Source organism: Branchiostoma floridae, chromosome 6, assembly GCF_000003815.2.
Source record: "Branchiostoma floridae strain S238N-H82 chromosome 6, Bfl_VNyyK, whole genome shotgun sequence".
In the NCBI taxonomy this organism is placed as follows: domain Eukaryota; kingdom Metazoa; phylum Chordata; class Leptocardii; order Amphioxiformes; family Branchiostomatidae; genus Branchiostoma; species Branchiostoma floridae.
In genome coordinates, this window is record NC_049984.1 from 19,149,071 (window position 1) to 19,169,448 (window position 20,378).

Below are 20,378 nucleotides of genomic sequence, written 5' to 3' on the forward strand. Positions count from 1 at the left end.
TTTAAAATTTTCAGAACTACTCACCTGATCAATTCTGAAGCCATCTGTAAATCTTCACTCATTTTACACACATCACTCAGCTGAGTCAACGAGTCAACGTGGTAGGGATGGAGCTGTAGCACCGCCTAGTGAGAGAACAAAAAACTGCAGGTTTAAGAAATGCACCTCAAGTAATATGATAAGGTCTTTACTATCAAAATCTTGTATAGGTTCAAATACATGCAATGATGAGAGGAAAGTTTAATATAAAACTAATCATAACGCATGGATGTAAAAAAATAGCATGTGGCACAAGGTGGTAATATACTCACAAATGTATAAAATGCATAAAAAGTTTTAACATGTTGTAAGGTACAAAATTGACCCAATAGAAACATGTATTCAGCTACATAATTATCTCACCGTAATGTTGTTTGGGTTGAGAGACTCAACTGCATCTAAGAAGTCAAACTGGACCTTCTGATAGTCACGGTTGTGTTCAAAGGTAAAATGTTGGCATCTGGAAAGATATACATGTAACAGTAAAACATCAATAGGAGAGTAGCACCACAGCTAATCTTGCTATTTTTCAATATTGCAACGTATCAGGCTTTTAGCTAGGATTTTACAATAGGGAGTCCAAATTTATTGGTGAGTCGCGGTAAGTGACTGTTGTAGGGAGGTCCGGGGGCATCTACCTTCCATGGTGCAGAGTTTTTGATGATTTTAAGTTTAAAAAGTGCATTCTAAGGTATCCTAAGAGGTAAAAATACTGCTACAGAGGTCACAGAAGAAGACTGTGACCACAGATGACCTGGTAGCATCCCTGGTCAATCAGAATTTCATGCCTGTCAGAGGATTTTTCCCCCAGTGTAAGGGCGTCCAGAGTGTCAAATTTCTTGTTATTCTAAGAAAAGTGCGTCCAGATGACGCGTTGACGCATGCCTGACTAAAAGCCTGCAACATATAAAAGGCAATGCAGCAAAATTTTGTTTTGTGATGAATTGGTAACAATTACCGATCAGTTATTTTTGTACATTGTGAGATACAGGTTTGTCTGTTTATTAGATGTACGTTGGCAATGAGAAAATGAAAATTATCATATGACTTACCCCCTCTTTGTCTCTATCAACTTCATAGATATCCCTGTAAGAAAAATGATTTAAAAACAATTAGTTTCTAAACACACTAATAGAATAGATGCATGAAACTCTCTCCAAACAAATACATGTACATTATGCACAGCTTACACGAGTGATTTAATACATACTGTGAAAATACATGTATAATCAACAACTTCCTCTCTTTCATATGAAATGAAGGTTTCACTCACCTGATTTAGACAGAGGAGGCCAATTGGCTTTGGGCTGTGACAACCAACTCCTTTTGTGCTGTTTGTTTCTGGTTCTAGATCTGGAACAATTTACAAAAAATGTTTAAAATCTTCAACAAAACATTTTATTGAATATGTACATGTTACTAATTTCTTGTAGAGTCATATATTAGCTTAATCATTTAAATTAAGGATTGATTGTTAATGTTTTCCAATCATTACTATTCTTTTATTTATCTTACATTTTCTACATTTGTATATAGCTTAGTTAATGTTTAGTTAAGTGGAGGAGGGCACTGTACAAGTGAAGCCGGCTCCTCCCCTCCTCCAGCACTTTTATTTACTTTTCTATACTTTATTGTTATTGTTTTTTATATGTGCAAAATAAACAAATAAAAATAGACATTATGAATTACAGTAACAATTTTAGATTATGGATTATATTATCTAAAATTATCAAACTATATTGTAATATTGCCTTTCACAGTATCCAACAAACCTCTGTTCTCCTCTAACTGTTGAAGCACCAAATATTCTCTTCATTTCATTTTCTGGACTCAGGTGTCTGTAAGAACAGATATGTCATGTAACTCATGATCATTTTATGCAGCCACTCTAACCATGTGTAAGAAGACAATTGAATGTTACAGTAACAAGACAATTGCATGTTAAGCAGGAAGATGTGTATTTATCATTCATCCATATTCAAAGTATGTACCTTTGCACTAAAATAACTTATTAACATTCATCAAGCTCTTTGGTCAAGATAAAATAAACATGAACATTATTTGTAGTCTATGTAACAAGAAGAAGTGGAGAGAGTTCAAGATTGCAGAACACTGCAGCAGCAGAACACAGTGGACTACTACAAAAAGTACAACGTAACAATGTCTACAAAAAATCAGATTTCCAATTCTGTCAAATCTTAACAAATAATGTTCATAGAATAATCGATAGGGACTAATAAGAGTAATGCTCAGTCGTCCGAGATGAGATTCTACATTTCTATCCATACAAACATATGTTTCCCATACCTGTGTTCTACAGATAGAAGTGATTTAGATCCGATAGGGAGTGTGGAGTGTTCACTACTGGCTGCAGGCTGTAGGGGCAGCTCTCCCAACATCTCATTCACTGCCCTGATACTGGCATCAATGTCATCCTCTGGAGCCTTTCAACACAGAATAGGGGCACAGTTTTCAATAGTATGACTCGTGATAGTGTTAATAAAGTGTCTTATATCTTTGCTTCAAGAATGATACAATTACAGATCTTAATTTCAAAGTACACATTACAGTGTTATAGGCAACATCTATCCACATATAAACCTAATATTAGGATGTATATAATTTATAACCAAATCTAGATTACGGCTGTAATGTTACAGTTATATTTTGAGAAGACATTTTGCTTGGATTCAAGATGCTTATCATAGAAGCTCATCTATGTTCAACTTGGTAGTAATCATAGTACAATGCTAAACTTTATTCTAACACAAAAAGTACATGCGGATCAAACTTTTAACCAAGGAGGTTAAACTTTAAAGAAAGAGCCTCGTTTTAACGAACACTGTCCACTTCTTCAGGATCAATGATGACCATATACTTCAGAACGCAAACTCACGAGAGTTACAGACACATGATTTTATGAACACATGATCTTGCGGATACGTGTCGTCAGCTATTGGTCAAATGTGCCAGGAAGTTTATAACGCCCACCGTCTCTGTTCAGTGATGGCTGGAGGGCCCTAATGTACACACGCCTCCTTTATGCTTCTTACTAAAAAGTTTGGAGGCTTCTTATCATTTGACATGAATTAATTTTGTATCATGATTAAGAAAGTAGTGATAGTTTTAATACTTCCAAAGGTTTTACCTCTTGTGACCCCTTGTCTTCCTTATCTCCTCCCTTCTTCTTTTTCTTCTTCTTCCTCCTCTTCCCTGCAGTCTTACCCCCTGGCTGAGGCTGTGCCTCTGTGACGACACGGTCCTGGTGTTCATCTGGCTCCACATTCTCCTGGTCCTCCTCAGCATCCTCCTCTACACTGTCATGGTCAACAAGCTGGGAACAGCAACATACTTAGGGGTCATTCACAGTGTTGTATGTATGACAGTTATGAATGAGTCAATACAAGCAGGCCAAGATGTTATATGACATGTCTCCGTGGCTCACTGGTTTAAGCAACCCCGCTGCTTGGCCATCTGGATCCAATTCCATGGGCCTGAGTTCAATCACAGGGTCGGCTTGGCTCTAACATGTTGTAAGGGGTTGCTATGGTCTTTCGGAAGGGACATAAAATGGGGGTCCCAGCCTAAAATGGAACTACTTTGCCTTGTTCCTACCTGGCCTGATGAACGAACTCTATAAGTTAACTGATGTAATGCTAGGCAGTATTCTTCACAATGTGATATCCAACCTTTGCTGCAATTCTGGATATATAACCACGAAGAGCTGATCAAAAATGATATGTAAATCATCTATTGACGTGTTTTATGCAAATTAAGACCTTATTTGCCAATCAATGTGTAAGTTGTTAATTAAGTTTTTAAAACATCATTGTAACATCAAAATAGAGATGCGGTTGAAAAAGTTTTTTAAGCATTTGGCCAACCAAGGAGCTTATAAAAGCTCCTTGGGCCAACCAACTTATGTCTGAAGCAACCACTAATTCTCAGCAACCAGTTAATCAATATCTATATAGTATAAATGTCCCATGAGTTATCTAATGTCCCATGTGTGGTTACGTATGCCAGGTTTGACTGTGAGTCCTATTCTCCAAACAGAGGTTGATGGGGAAAATCTTCCACCAACCTCTGCTTGGAGAGTATGTGACTCTCTAGCCCCCAACCCTGACATGACATATGCTATTATCTCTATAAAAGCTCACCAGATCGAAGGGGTTTTGCACAGGTTTCTTCTTCTTCTTCCTGCCAGAAGGAACAGGCTGAGGAACGTCTTCCTCTTCACTACTTATATCGACTCCAAGGTCGGCTACAATGTCCGGAAGACCCTGTTCTCCTCGAAGTTTCCTCAGCGCACGGGAAGACATGGTGCAACCGGACCTGAAACTCTATTTATTCCACGTACGTAAACATAGCACGAGATTTCAGCAACATCCATTCTGTTTATGTAGAGTTCATAATCTTCAGTAAAGACTCAGAATATGTTATAATTCATCAATATTTCGATAAATAAAACTCGTTTAAAAATTTTTAAACGTTGATATATCTAATTATTCAGAGGAACAAAAGCTTTTTAAGTGTACTTTAATGCTAACTTCGATTCTAACAAATGTCATGCTATGTTTTCCTATTAGGAGTTGTTAGACTCGTACACTTCTGTTCATAGGGTGTTTGCTTTGACATATGATTCTAAGTCCTACATCTACTACAAAGTATAATCACAAAAATTATTTTTTTATCTACACACATATCAATGATGTCGTATATAATACAAAACACTTTCTTTTCTGTAACATTTGGTCTTTAAAATTCAAACTCACCCCCGGATATGAATGGTGCAGTCTACTACACAAAGATGGCTGCCACCATGTGTTTTTCACCGGTTCGGGCAACTTTTTCTCAGTATACGCTGTTCCTAAGAGCCTCCCAGCGATGTGCTCTGTGCCAGAGGCATATTTCGGCAACCCACATAGTTTTTAAAAAGCGTGAGAAGGTTAACCCTTTGGAAAAATTCATGAAGAAGGAAGGGTAAGTCTACATCTCTCGATGCTAAGTTTACGGTATTCGGTAGGGGCATTCCATTTTCCAATCCATAATTTATCAATGATTTACATAGTCAGCCGTTCTTTTTTAGAATTCCACTTGTGAACTACGCGAACAAATATTATCAGACTAACACTTAAAAGTTTTCTAAAATATTTTGAATGGCACATAATTTTCCCAGGCAAGTCGTGCTACCTTTTTTAAGTATAACAACTATGAAGGACATTGCTGGGTTTAACTTTTTAGAAAATTAAATTTAAATTTCTGTGTACTGTAAATCATTCATTTTTTCCCCACTCTTCTTTACCACCAGGAAGAAGTTCTACTATGACGTACCTACACTGGTATGTATTGTATTGCTCATAATTTGTGCATGTAAATAATTGCAGATAAAAAAGTCAAGCTGATATTCTGTATCTGGTTCTAATATTGCTATGCAAAATTGTTTTTATGATCTCAAAATCAGCAACCAAGAAGTTGTGTTAGACTGATTGGGCCTAGGAAAGAAATGTTGTGTTTCCTGTTTCCCTACCTACTCTAGAAAAACCTGCCGACCCTTGACTTTTTTTTGGGTAGGCACTGGATTCACATAGTTTCCAGTCAGACTTTTTATTCAGCCTGCTTCCTATTGAAGTAAAAACACTGCTTGTCCTATCTGATGAAGATAAATGTAACATTATCCACTGATCTCATTTGTAACCATCAACAAAAATAAAGTTTGACACTGAAAACATAAGTCATAAGTGTCCTTAAGCCCCATTTACAAATCAAGATTTTAGCTCGGCCGAGTTGTCAGCGAGCTCAAAATTACGAGGAGGTATGACCCTGATGCCGACGAAGAAACTCTGCCATTTGTTCGTAGGCATCATGTTCATGCCTCCTCGTAATTTAGAGATCGTTGACACCTCGGCCGAGCTTGATTTGTAAACGGGGCTTTATGCATGTCAGTTAAACCTTGTTAAACTGTATTGTATCACTAGAGATTTGGGCCAAAGTCTACAAAAGGAAAATTAAAACATAAGATAGTTCCTAACTCTTGACCCTATTTTTTAAATTATTTTTTCAGGACTGAAACAGGAAATGCAACATTTTTTTCCCTTGGCCTTGTGTGATTGACTCACAGAGAATGTACCATTTTTTTCAGCCCAAAAAGACTGGTGTTGAAGTCCCAATAAAAGGTAAAGCCCAGCGCACAGAGTCTGTCCGACAGCGTGTTGTGAATAACACCCTGAAGAAGAACATTACAGAGCTGGTGCAGAGCTGTCAGGTCAGCCAGGAGCTGGGGGAAGCACAGGTTGAGATCACCAAGGTAACGTCAGATGACTGAAAAGTTTAACCTAGATTTTCCCCAAAGCAGGTACAAAATAGCATAATGTAAAGCTAAGGGCACAATGTCTACTTGCCAAAACGTGGGCAATCTTTTGGGATCCGTAAGTGATAAGTACCGCCTCCTTACGAAGTCGTAGGGAATCAGACGGATTTTGGAGCATGCAGACACGCCGTAGAACTTTATGTGCAGGCAAAACTTTGTGTGCCTTTGGACTCATGGACCTTTACTTTTGTCTTCATATTTACCTACAATTCCTTTCACATGCTCCTCACCTCACCTCACCGGTCCCATAGCCTCACAGGCCGTAGGGGCAGCACATCCATCAACATAAGTTCACATGCACATGCGTAGTATTGTCTTCAAAAGAGCTTATTGGCACATATTTACAGAGCTTAGATTCTGGATTTATTCATTTCTGGACTTACGCATCTTTGAGGGCCTCAGGATTTATTTATTTCTGGTTTTATTCATCTTTGAGAGCCTCCAGGCAGAATCAATTGAAACTTCTATTTTACCAAAAGCAAGCTATTTATCCATTTATGCTGTTGTACAATGTGATAACTCATACTGAATTGCATATACTAACATCATACTGCATTTGTACATGTAGGTTGCTGTGACTCCAGACTTTCTGACAGCACGAGTGTTCTGGAGAGCACCAGGATTAGATGATGACAAACATATTGAGGACTTGTTAGACAGGTCCCGCTTCCAATTAAGGTATCCTCTTTCTGAACTCAATTTTACCTAGTGAATGGTCTTGTTCAATTCAATTTTTATTAGGAATCAACTAATAAAAAAAGTGTTGTGACTTGTCAAGTGTTTCTGGATTTATCATTTTGGTAAAGTACAGTAGCAACCATGGATGATTTTCATACCCCCTTGTTTTTTCATCAGTTAACTGTTAAGAACTTTACACTGAGGCTGCTGTACTTAGCAGCCTAAAAAAGATACAACTGAAGCTGTTTTGTGTATATCCAAACTTCTGCTCCCCTTTACCCTGCAGGCATACACTTATCCAGCTCCATGTGATCGGGAAGGTTCCCCCCTTAGTGTTTATAAAGGACAAGGAGCAAGCTGCTGTGGATGAAGTGGAGAGATTACTTGCTACAGCTGACTTTGGTCCGGAAGAAGAGGAGACACCTGAAAACCTGGAGTCTGACAAAGAGTCTGATCTGGAGGAAAGTCTGGAAGAACTGGCCCTTCAGGATAACTTCATAGATAGGATGCCACTTTTTCATATAGACCATCATTCTCTTAACAAGCAGATAATGCAAAACAGGGCAAGGAAAAGGGATGGCCTGGCTGAGGATGGGACGGACCTACCGGAAGTTATTTTCAGGAAGAGGAATAAGAGAAAGTTGGGGCGAGTATATGAGTCTCCAGACACAGTCTTGAGGGACTTGGAGGAGGATACTGATGCAGAAAGTGAACTAAGCTGGGAAAATTCTGGGTATGAGAGTGACGAGGATGAAAGTTCAACTGAGAAAAAGAAATAGAACTCTTGTACATATACTATAATGATAAGCAGGGATCGAAATACTTTTTTATTGCTACATGCAAAATTGCAAGTTGGCAAAAATTTTACGTGCAATTTGAAATATTTACATGCAAAATACAACTTGTCTATACTGCAATGTTCTAGCCACCATCCATCATTCTGTACTTTGGTGGAATGTTGCTGCTCTGGATGGATAAGAATTTTGCCCATTCTGTCACTGTTGATGGACTGAAATTGGCACATGAAAATATAGACAGAACTGCAAATTTTGGAAAGATATCCACATAATCAGCATGTTAGTTTGCAGCAAAGCCGAATTTGATTGTTATAACACCTACTGACAACCGGTGACGATCCCTGTCAGACAAACAGGCATTGTGGCCTCAGTATTTTTACTATAGGCCATGTATTTTCAACATGCAAGATTGCAAGGTCAGAAAATTTTTACATGCAAATCTCAAAAATTATGCGCAAATTGCAAGTTAAGTATGTCTATTTCGACCCCTGATAAGAGTCACTCAGTCACATCAGACAGTAGTTATTTATCATAAACTTTTATAACAAGATTTTTTTTCATTTACATGATCTGTTGAGCTATATTAGTTTTCAAAGCCATTATCACATACCTCTAAGCTAGGTTGTACAAGTACAGCTGTGAGACAAGCACTTAATATTTAAAGTGAACCAGTTCTTAACTACAAAAGTTGGAATTGCATGCCTACCATTATTTCCCTAGCTCTATCAAGTGTTTGTACAAAATACAGAACTATACACCATATGTTGCAAATGTTTCTTAATAAACAATAAACAACAACAAACAATAAACAAGACAAAGTTATAATAAAGTTTCTATATACAGTTTCTTCTCAGCAATACATTTCAGAATAAAACCAATGTTCTTGTTATTGGTATTGGTAGTGTCTTCTTTTATCACCTTTTCCCTTTTTTATCATCACCCTTTCCAAACTGCTATAATTCATTTACATTTCTTCTACTCATATACTGTCCATTATCTCTTGTATCTTTCAATGCCTAACATTGTACTTTGTTTAAAGGGGCATTCCACTCCACACGGGAGTGTTATTTTCCGATAGATATCAATTTTAGGAAGTAATACATGCATACTACTTCACATTATACGATCAAGTACCCAGTTGCTCCACGTGCCTCAAAAGCATTCAGTCTTCTACTAAACGCCCAGAGTACCCTCTAATTGAATTAATCCTATGGCTGAATACAATGCAAAACTTTTAGGTACGGTTACAAAATTTATTTCAGGTTCGCTAAGAAATCTCGTCTTGTTCTTGTATTCTTTGCTATCTTATGAGCAATTTGCTTTCTCGGTGTGCTCAGCGAACCTCATTTATTCCGAAAATATGCACGATAAACAAAGTGTTTATGCGTATAGGGAATGCATGGGAAGGGTCTGCATGGGTTTATTGAGTGTCATATTGCATACAAAACACACATTGCTCAATTCATCCCAAGGTGAATTCGGCTGATTATGTATTCATTGACACATTATCTATTGGAAAACAAAACTCCCTTCTGGAGTGGAATGCCCCTTTAACTACCACCACAATGTTGCACCAAAAAGCAGTTACTCACTTAAGCAACTGGATATGATTTTGGAGATGGTCAGACGTTTCAAACAACATCCGTTGTTTGCTGATGCAGAGTGTCCAGACCACTGCATCGGCAGAACACAGTGGACTACTACTACTAATGGAGAAATCTTGTTGGAGAGGGTTTTTATATCCTATCACTGAAATGATATCTAGTTGAAGAAGAGGTTTATCCTAACTGAATTAATATGCAAATAAGGGAGGAAGACAAATTTTCAATATTCCAAAAGCTACAAACTTAAGGTAAGACCGTTCATATCCAGTTACTTGAGTAACTGCTTTTTGGGGTATCTTATTACCCGGATGTCTAACGTTCATCGACGTACCACAATGTTGGTTAAACTTTAGATGCATTGTAAAAAGCCTGCATCACCCAGTATATACAAATACAATTTCTATTGTCCGAGAAAGAAGTGCCTGTGCTGTTTGAAACACAGTTTAAGTCTACTTCTTTCCTTTGCTGTGAGGGATGACTTTGTTACCACTGGTGGCCATGGGGATGAGTTGCTCCCTGTCCTCTAAGGGAAGGTATTTCTCGATGAGGGAATTCAGTGACTGCTTCTCTGTCACAAAGCCTTGCCTGCGCAAACAGAAAACAGTATCAATATGTGTATGTACAAAGGTTTAAAAATATAATGCAGAAATATGGCAGGACTAGAACAGGTACAGAAATTTCGACGCGATGCGGTGCGCGGTGTCCACGCACTCGCGCCCATCCTAACACTTGTGTTGGTGTTTCTTTGTGTGTGTGAAGAGTATGAATGCATCGTGCGGGAGAACTGTGTAGGGGTGATGCAGAAACAGAAATTTAAGGTCCCAGACCTGAACCTGATTCAGTAAGTGAAAATTTGTGAATGGACAACACTCAGAACTATGGTCCATTCTGCTACAAACAAAACAAAAAATCTGTATTTGAATTCCATTGGCATTTTAAAATCCTACAAGACTAAATGCCACTATACAATTGACTGTGAAACTTGGTAGAAGTTACAATAAACTCTACTTGGCTCTTGATATGTTCTTCAACCTGTCATCCCCAAACATGTGAATTCTCATATAACCTCTTCATATTCTAATAGGTCCAACATCTGACCCACCAAATTTTTACAGGTCTGTTTTTTCCAGACCAGTCCAATAAGAAAAAGCAATTTTGTGCCGGTATGATTTTTTATGAAGAATAATCACTTTTTCTTGGGAATTTATTCTATCTGTAGGTAGTATGTTCTTGTCTGTTTCGAGGATGACCCTATCTCTGAGACTGTTTTGTACCCACCTCCTCATGAGTAGTTCTACATCAGCCTCCTGAATGGTCTGCCTGTGTCCATGGATGGCATACAGCATCAGGTCTGTAGACAGGTTGTGGAAGAACTTCTCACAGCTGGAATAAGAGCAGAATAAAGATTACCTGGTCATTTTATACATTAAGGATTGTCAAAATTCTGCATCAATTTTAAGAGAAGTGACAAGATTTTCAAACGTGTGCAAATACTATTGCACTGGTCTGGAAACTTCTATACCTTTTCCTATTTCTTTGGAAAACTACTGGGAAGGAAAATGAGACTTATAGATTAGACTGCAGAGACTAGAACAATGACAGCGTACTCAAAACATTTGTGTCTTGTAAGTGTCTCAAACATTTCACTATAATACTGTGACAATGTATAGTACATTGTGCATAGAAGTAGCGAGAAGGAACAGAAGACAGAAATGTCTGCATTGGTTTTAAGTTCGCAGTGAAGCGACCGCCGGGAAAACCGCGAAAATAAAACCACCACAAAAGTTTCTACATTTACAGTAATTTAGTTTTTTCTGAGAGGGACTAGCATAATCTATTCTTTCTAGTTGTATAAACATCAATCAGTACAAAGTCATATGCCACCTACCCCTTTTCCACTTCTTCCAAGGCATCCTTGGACACGGGACGTTTACAGAAGTTGGTAAAAATACTCTTGGTGTAGGCACGTGGTAGAGAGTTGTTGGATGCTGGTGTCTTCCTGCGTTTTTGCTGTACAGGTCTCACCTGCTGCCGGGCTGGTAACTTCTGTGGTGACCTGAAACGCGATAATGTCATTGAGTTACAACTTTTACGATTTAATGATCTTTTTGATGACAATGATCTTTATTGCATATTCCTGCCCAACATGTGCTAGATGCATTGAGTTAGATAACTAAAGTATAGCTGTAAAGAGGTTGTATTTTATATGATATAAAATCTACAGTCTCTAATCTCTTTTTAAAACTTCTGTTAACAAATTTATAGAGCTTTTCCAGTATGTTGTACTTTTTAGTCGACTTAATGTGGATGAACATTTCATCCCTGTTAAAACATGCATATTCATGATCTAGTTGTAGTGTACTTATGAGAGATTTGCGCATATCTGTGTATAGTGAGCATTCTAAAAGAAAATGTACTTCATTCTCTACATAGATATAACTTTCTGATGTTATGAATCATGGGCTTGAAGATGGAGGGAAGTAGATCAATTTATCAATGATTAACATAGACTTTAAAAGTTATCCAAATTTTCCAATATTTGTGAGAAAGAGACTCAAACCTTGCATGCTCCACACCATATGGAACCATGACTTCATCTCGAGGTGCATTATTCTCTTCTTCAGACAAGTCATTGTCCTCTTCCTTATTGTCTTCCTGTACTTCCACCATATCATCTTCCTCTGCTTCCACATAATGGTCTTCAGGTTCCATCCCTGCTGCCCTGTCCACAAACATGTCATCGTCTGACAGAACCTCCATAGCCTGGTCTGCTGACCTCTCCCCATCACTGTTGTCCACTACTGTGGACAGACCTCCTGTTTGGTCAGTGTCCTGAGCAGAAGGGTGTCCATCATCTTGCTGGACAGACATCTGAGTATCTGGTATAATCTCATCATCATCAGACTCTCCCTGTGACTGGGAGGAGGTACGCATGTCTGGCTGGGTGTCCTGAGTGTATATGAAGTCAGCAGGTGGGACACTGCCAGCATTTCTGTCCTGAAAAACAGAGGCCAGGGTCAAGAGAAATTTGTGAAACTGAAGGAGTCAACAAAAAATGTGAGAAGAGCTAACATCTTGCTAGTGTACAATCTTCATGAAGTGATTATTTGAATTGGTGACAACAAAGGGCTATACTATTTAAACAGTTAAATTGCAGTCAAGAACCCTTAACCTCTCATCTCCATCTTTTATTTCAATTACTACCTCCCTTGCATCAAAATCTTTATACAATCCCTTATTTCAACTAAAAATGGCCCGACGCAGGCTTTTAGCCAGGCATGCGTCCAGGCATCCAAATGACGCACTGTTCTTAAAATAATACGAAATTGAAAACACAAGATGCCCTAAAGAGGTCCTTGTACTGGGGAGCAGATCCTCTGGCAAGCATAAAATTATGATTGACCAGGGATGCTACCAGGTCACTTTTGTCAGTCTTCAACTGTGACCTCTCTGACAGTAATTTTGTCCCTCAGTATACCTTAGAATGCACCATCTAACTCTCCCAAAAATTCTCCCAAACTCTGCATCATGGAAGGTGGATGCCATTGGGCCCCCCTACAAAACTTGGGCATGCAGTGCTCACCACACAGCGACTCTCAGTTGACAAGAAATTTGGACCCCCTATAATAAAATCCCAGCTAAAACAAAAGGCTGGTGTCCAACATTTTGACCGAGCAACACAAAGCAACAACTGTTCCTTACCTGTTGAGATGACATCTCATCATCAGCGTCAGTCGAGCTGACTGCCACCTCCGTCTGTGACGTGGTCTCCTGTGAACTGGTTGGTTGAGCGGAATCCGTTTCTTCTGCATCTTCTGTTCTGGCGGTGTGTCTGGTCTCGCCATCTGTGACGGCAGGAGGAGTTGTCTCTTCTACACTCGTAGCTGCATCTGTCTGGTCTGCTGGGTCATCTGTTGACTCTGCTTCTTCTTCTAAACATGAAACAGTACAACAAAATACATCTTTTACCAGGACCAGACACATGATGACACTATGTGTTCTACTGAAATAATATTGTAAATGCAGAAACTTTCATGGTGGTTTAATGTTCGCGGTTTTCATGGTGGCCAATTCACCGCGAACTTAAAACCAACGCAAACATTTTTTCATGGCAGTACGAGACTACAGCGCATGTTTCTTCCTCAAACTTAAAACCACCGCGAAAAGTCCTGCGTAATTAAATCCCTACTCTCATGTCCCTAATAAACATACCTTCCGGAATAAACATACCCCCCGGACAAATCTTCAAAATCTAATAAACATACCCCCCGGAATAAACATACCCCCCGGAAAATGACCAAATTGACATGTAGACTGTGTCCATGCTACTTCTGTTCAAGGGAAAGAAGATAATAAGCAGGTAGGTTATTTTCATTTACTTATACCTGATCACCAAATCAGTTAAATATAGCTGTATGAATAATGAATATTGAATAACTATAGATATCTTGTTCAAATTATAATATTTTCTCCATTTTCTAATGAAAGGTATACATACTCCTAACCGGGGGCCAACAGTGCTTTCAAATTCAACAAGTGAAAATTTACATGATACATGAATTTTCTACTCAGAAATTGAAGCAAGTAATCAATAAATATTTTTTGTACATTACTTAAAATTACTGGCATATCAATAAAATCATTATAAATATAGCTCCAAGTACTCAACCATATATGTTTTAGACATTACCACCAATTAAAACACACATCAACACTCCCAAAATGTTCACAAAGTTTTTGTGAGAGCTCGTCTGTGAAGTAGCCCAGCATTCAGGCCCAAATACTAAATATGTTACAGATTATATTTTGACACTAGAAAACCGCTAAAATTAGAAAATTTTATGATTATATCTGAAATTCAACACTCTGAAAATATATATGACATTTTGAGCCCATCATTACACCGAAATAAAATCATTTTCACCCGTTTACGGCCTCATTTTAGTGATTCGAATCTGCCTCCCAACTGGGTGCTAGCTTTACTGTCAGTGCGTGTTATTCCTGGCAGCCATGTTGGATCAGTTTCGGTCTTTTTCTTCAAGTTTAAAGCTGTTTTTACTGACGGATTTCTGCTGTTTTTGGAGAATTTGCGGCCCCAAAACTCACATTACAAGGGAAAGAAGGTTCTAATTGTTGTTTTTTATGTGAAGGAATTATTCGTCCGCCCCGTTGTCGCTGCCGATAGCGCATGGAACCACATGGTCGGAAATATACTGTACATGCTAAAATTATGTGATCAGTGTGTTCATTTACGATGTAAATAGAGACTGTAAAAGTTGTTTATATACAAAATTGTGCTTCAAAACGTCAGTGTGGCGGCTTATTTTCCCAATAATAACATTTACTTTGTACATTCATAGCGAAATCGACCGATATTTTACATAATCGCTAGGATGTTTAGGTCACAGTGGAGGGGAAATCCGAGCTGCTTCGGCCGAAAATAGTGTCAATTTTGAGCAAAAATACCGCGGACATATGGACAGAAAACCCCAAACTTTTTATTATGCGGTTGTCCCTGGTTAGCAAAGCCCCAATTTTAAAAAAAAATAATAAACGTACCGTCCCAAATAAGAACGTACCGGGTGGAATTTTCCTGGGAAAAAAATAAACGTCCCGGTACGTTTATTAGGGACATGAGAGTACAAACATAAATGCACTTACAGTAGGTACATGTACATGTATTTGATACTCCTGCCATATGAAATCACCACTACAGTCTTTCTGTGACAATGGTACGCCTAATCTTGATAACAAAAGCCCTGTTATTACTTTAATTCTTAGAATTCAATGTTACAATTGGTCTGAGAGCTTTTACTCCCTTGTAGTCACTCTAGTAAACCTACAACCTTCTTCCCAACTGCTACCATCATCATCATCAGTCACTGTATTCTGCATCTATAGTCTGGAAAGTCCTATAGCTGCATTCAGTCTTTCTTAATCTTTTTCCACTGTGCTTTGCATCCTGCAAGCTTCCTTAGCTCTTGGAGTTTCTTTGCTGTTGTAGGGAGGGCTTGGCCTCTGTGCTACCAAGCTAGCCAGAATAGTGCTTTGAATGGACAATCTTAGACAATGGAATTTTCTCTACACATGCACGAAGGTTTGTGAATACCTTCAGTCCGAGCTTCTTGGCTTGCCAGTCTCTGCTCCACCCCTGCAGCAAACTGCTCCACTGTGATGTGTGTCCTGTGGGCGTGGCGGGTACCACGGCGCGGTACGGTCAGCGACAAGTCCATCTCAGGAGTTGGCTGGGCACTGGAAAAGTTATAGACACGTGGTTCAAGATTTTAGCCAAGCATGCGTCAAGGTGTCAATTGGACGCACTGTTCTAAAATAAGAAGAAATCGGACGCACCAGACACACTGAAGAGGCCCTGATTGAAATTCTCACATGAAATTCTGATTGACCAGCAATGCCACTAGGTCACAGTTGAAGACTCAGTCACTCAGGGTACCTCAGAATCCACCATTTTAACTTAAAATTCTCTCAAACCCTTAACCATGGCAGGTCAATCCCCCCTGACCCCCCTACAATACTCATGTCTGTAGTATTTACTGCATTGTGAATCTCAGTCACTCAGAAATTTGGACTCCCTAGAATAAAATCCTAGCTAAAAGCCTGATGTGGTTTAATACAAACTTTAAGGCAAAAAGTGAAAAGTTTCTCATTTATTTTAAACTTTCAAGTGCACAGTCCATAATCTCTTGCATGACTGTTCAATCAGAATCCATGAAATGAAAATATAACATAATACAGTTATATATTTACATGAAAAAAATCTTCCCTCCTTGTCTAGTATGATATGCAGAAGATGGTAAAATGTTTACCTTTGTTGCACCTGTGCCTGTTCCCTCATTGGTTCCTCCACTGTAGGAGTACCTGTACTTTCCTCCAGCAGGGACACTTCAGCCTGGCTGTGTGTAGCAGGGCTTTCAACAGGCACTGCAGAGTGACAACAGAAACATACAGTAAACAAACAAAGAAACAAACAACTGTCTAAAGTTATATCCTGACTTCTCCAAAACATATAAAACCCAAACAATACAGAAGATGACAATCACTTGGCAGCAATTAATGATGACCTTTTCGTACTCAAAATATTTATAGTTTGTAGTGCACAAGTGGTATAGAAAGGGTTCAATCATATACAGTAATGTAAACATAAAGAAAATTCAAATAAGAAAACATACTATTATCATCAGCCCTCTGATGAGGAAACGTGGAAACGAAAGCACTTTATACAAAGGACTAGTATTTTATTACAGCCAAAAATACTACTTCTGTCAGACTGACTGACAGTAGAATACGTAGTATTTTGGGCTGTAATCATGTTACAAATTGTAAGCATATATTGTTAGGCCCCCTTTCCACTATACGGTGATCGTGCTGCGCTCTCACTGCTACCATGTGTAACCTTTGCTTTCACACTAGGCATATCATACAAAATGTAAAAGTGTGACCAAGAAGACAAAAAAGCACACAAAGTGTAAAAAGGTTTGTTTCTCTTCTAATTTTAAACAATTCGTTGAGTGATAAGTCAAATTTTAGGTCGCAGAGAGAGCGCGACAAGAGCACCGTCCTAGTGGAAAGGGTGTACAACTATCAGGAATTATCAAGAATAAACGGCGATGTACTTACAGACTTGCAGGACGTTGCGCAGCATGGTATGGGGTGTGGAGTCATCTTGGGGGGTCAGCAGGGAGCTCACCCCCCCTACCCCCCTCCTGGTGAAGTAAGCCGCCCCTGGACTGGAGGTGCTGATACGGGCACTTCTCCGCACACCCTGGCGGAGGCTTCTAGGGGCTGAGCCTAAAGTACACAGAAAACATAATATATCAGGGCTCGAAATACTTTTTTTTTGCATACGTGCACTGGTGCAGGTAACATTGAAAATTACCACTATGAGTTTAGGAAGTATGGATCATACTAAAATTGTTGAGAAACCATTGCTACTTTATCTTTTATACTTAATAGCTGGTAACAATTAATAGTAATGCAGTTAGTAACAATCCTTATACACCTACATCACAGGACATTTATGTATAAAACCCAGTACATGGACCAGTGCAGGTTAGGTGCAGGTAGACATAAGAAATACCTGCACAGCTCCATTTTACCTGCATTAACCTGCATACGCAGGTGATATTTTGAGCCCTGTATATATACTGTCTATTTGGAATGTCCCTGTTGCGCAACTGGTAACAGCCTAGCAGTTTAGCCCCTGGTTCCAATAAGTTGATAACTGGAAGAGCTTGGTTCAAATCTTAGGAAGGCTATCTTTGTTGGGGCTGCACCATCTTTCGGAAGGGGTAGAATGGAGGTCCTGTGATCGCGGAGGTGCCTCAAGCATGTTACAGAGGAAGGTCTTAGCAACTCCTCCCTGTAAAGATATACCCTGCTACTGAAACAGCAAGGAAACTTGGACCACTAAGTCCTAGGAAAAAAATGTTGTGTTTCCTGTTTCCCTAGCTATCTACACTAGAAAAACCTGATGACCCTTCGGGGGCAGTGGAGTCACATAGCTTCCAGTTATAATTTTCATTCAATCTTCCTATCGAAGTAAAAACACTGCTTGTCCTATCTAATAAAGGATAGATATATCCATTATGCCCAAATTCAAGTTTGACATTGAAAGACAAGTGTCCTCATGCATTTCAGTTTACTTTGTTCAACTCTAATTGCAATATGCATTGATCACTAAAGTTTCGGCCAGCCTAAAAGAAATTACAAGAAAAAAGAAAGATAAACCCTACCTACCGACCCTAATTTTTTCAGGACTGAAACAGGAAACACAACGGGTTTTTTTCCTAGGCCTTACTTACTAAACATGACAAGGTGTAAAAGGATGCTTTGCTTCTTTATCAACAGATAAGTACAGTCAAACCTGTCTATAGCGGCCACTCAAGGGACCGGACAAATTTGGCCACTATAGACAGGTGGCCTCTGTATAGAGGTGGCAACTTGTAGATACAATACCCAAGGGACCGACAAAAAGTGGCCACTATGGACAGGTGTAGAGGTGGCCCCTAATACAGGTTTGACTGTAACTGTTTGTGTAATGATTGCTACTCTAGGAAAGAATGTCACACATCTATGTATCTATGCACCTGAAGGTGAAGCAAACGTCCTCTGTCCTGATCCACCATGGCTGGGGGTAGGCTGACCTCTGACCTGTGGGGTTACCCTGGCAACCTTCCTGGCAGGCTCCTCTGTGGTGTTCTCAGGAGTGGGCTGTGTCTCCAGGACACCGCGAATCTGGGACAACAGAAGGTCTTCTGTCACTTAAAATTGAAATTAAACAGTTTCACTGATCACAGACTACATCTGAGGTTGGGAACCGGTATGGTGTACCTGTAAGTCTAGAAAAAATGGACCTGATAAAATCAGTAGATTGGATGTTGGACCGATTAGAAAATGGCATATTACATCAGCGAGCGTTACTAGTCCAAGAAAATAACAAGAGCAAAGTAAAGGAGAACTGATAGTCATTTTACCAAGTTTCTAAAGTCAAACTTGGCCGAAGTTTGTGTTGTTTACAAGAAGATTTTTAAAATGCCAGTGGACGTCAGATACTCCACTAAACCGAATTCCTTAGTAGCGAAATGGATCATTGCTTTGTGTATCGCCTATTCACGAGTTTTCACAGATAATCAGGTCCAAAATTCGGGCCTGGACCTGGACCTGATCCTCTGAACCTGGACTGTACCTGGACCTGAATGTTCTGTATCGGTACCCACCCCTCCCAGACTACATGGTGTGAGATTAATATTAGTCTACCAGTGTAATCTCCAAGCAGATCCTACGGTAGCATAAGATAGTATCAAAAGCTACCAGAGGAGTGAAGCCGGCTTAGGAGTGTGTTTCGCTACATGGCAAATGGACACCTCTTGGCTGACTACACTCCTTGGCCAGTTTGGTACTATTTTATGCCATTGTAGGATCTGCTTGGAGATTATACCAGTGTTCGTGGCGAGGCTGTACTGATTCTTCTTTTCTTCGCGGCTGAAGCAGAAGCACGCAGCACATCGACTACAGACGATCGTCTCTCCCTGCCGGTGCCTTCCGCTGCCCTCACCGCGCTGTCACTCACAGGCAGGTGGGCGAGAACCCCTCGTATCAGGGTACGCGGAGTTTCACTTTCCTCTCCTTCTTCCATCTCTGTATGAAGAAAGACAGTGGATAGAAAGATGATAATCAGAAAGGGAAAAAATTCAACCTCAAGGAAGAGTCATAGTTTGGTATCCAACTCTTTGAACTACAGCTATTCTAACGATACCATATGTATCCTTGGCTTGGGAATTTGAGTGATACATGTACCCAATCGAAGAACTTTATTCTATTCTACTGTACTCTACTCAACTCTCTAGTCATGATATGTTCTTGGACAATAAAAAACTTTAAAATTAATATAAAAAGTCATAATTTAGAAATTTTAGCATATATCTTTGTGGAAATGCATGTGAAGTAATGTATAAAGGGAGTTTCAATACAAATAACATATTTTGGCAACGGCGTCATCGTAGGTGCTGCTTGCTAGTCCTTGCTATAATTATATTTTGTGGACACAAAAATAATTTGTTATTTCGCCCCCCACCCCCACCAACCGCAAATCGTTGACTAGAGTTATTTCGCTATTAAACACTACAACAGGGCAAACTCATTCGCACAAAGAACAGATATTACCTGAAAGGAATAAGACAGATCTCTTCTGGGTCTTCAGGAAACAGTTAAGTAAAGATATAAACAGCAAACGCGTCACAGACAAAATTTGTTCCGAACTGGGAACCAAACTTGTTCAAAATGGCCGCCAAATCTAACCACGTGACCCCAATATTTTTAGTTAAATTTTATAAGCGTTAGAAGTATTCTGACACAGTAACAATATGAATTGGG

General features: G+C 39.3%; 4 protein-coding genes across 4 annotated transcripts in view; 1 reads left to right on the forward strand and 3 right to left on the reverse strand.

Annotated features, from left to right (window-relative positions):
* LOC118418171 (transcription factor 25-like) overlaps nt 1-4,425 on the reverse strand; it is a 21,958-nt gene extending 17,533 nt beyond the window's left edge. Inside the window, exons 1-8 of the mRNA XM_035824007.1 lie at nt 4,200-4,425; nt 3,188-3,373; nt 2,347-2,483; nt 1,812-1,877; nt 1,313-1,392; nt 1,092-1,125; nt 403-499; nt 27-125 (exon numbers count right to left, since the gene is read on the reverse strand). Of these exons, the coding sequence (XP_035679900.1) occupies nt 27-125; nt 403-499; nt 1,092-1,125; nt 1,313-1,392; nt 1,812-1,877; nt 2,347-2,483; nt 3,188-3,373; nt 4,200-4,361 (861 nt within the window). The 5' untranslated portion in view covers nt 4,362-4,425. The remainder of the gene's footprint in view (nt 1-26; nt 126-402; nt 500-1,091; nt 1,126-1,312; nt 1,393-1,811; nt 1,878-2,346; nt 2,484-3,187; nt 3,374-4,199) is intronic.
* Nucleotides 4,426-6,148: 1,723 nt separating this feature from the next.
* LOC118418029 (putative ribosome-binding factor A, mitochondrial) lies at nt 6,149-8,779 on the forward strand. Its single transcript, XM_035823822.1, has 4 exons — nt 6,149-6,346; nt 6,978-7,087; nt 7,374-7,888; nt 8,374-8,779. Exons 1-3 carry the CDS (start codon nt 6,164-6,166, stop codon nt 7,864-7,866), a joined length of 786 nt encoding a protein of 261 aa, XP_035679715.1. The 5' UTR covers nt 6,149-6,163; the 3' UTR covers nt 7,867-7,888; nt 8,374-8,779.
* A 692-nt stretch (nt 8,780-9,471) lies between these two features.
* Nucleotides 9,472-12,475, reverse strand: LOC118418030 (centromere protein T-like). The gene is made up of 4 exons (XM_035823823.1): nt 12,049-12,475; nt 11,377-11,544; nt 10,767-10,871; nt 9,472-10,073 (listed from the first exon to the last, which is right to left on the reverse strand). The coding sequence occupies exons 1-4, from the start codon at nt 12,420-12,422 to the stop codon at nt 9,938-9,940; spliced, it is 783 nt and encodes a 260-aa protein (XP_035679716.1). The 5' UTR covers nt 12,423-12,475; the 3' UTR covers nt 9,472-9,937.
* LOC118418172 lies at nt 12,454-20,329 on the reverse strand. Its single transcript, XM_035824009.1, has 8 exons — nt 20,169-20,329; nt 19,444-19,643; nt 18,593-18,740; nt 17,124-17,294; nt 16,313-16,427; nt 15,598-15,740; nt 13,160-13,420; nt 12,454-12,485 (listed from the first exon to the last, which is right to left on the reverse strand). The coding sequence occupies exons 2-8, from the start codon at nt 19,639-19,641 to the stop codon at nt 12,454-12,456; spliced, it is 1,068 nt and encodes a 355-aa protein (XP_035679902.1). The 5' UTR covers nt 19,642-19,643; nt 20,169-20,329.
* Between the last annotated feature and the right edge of the window lie 49 nt (nt 20,330-20,378).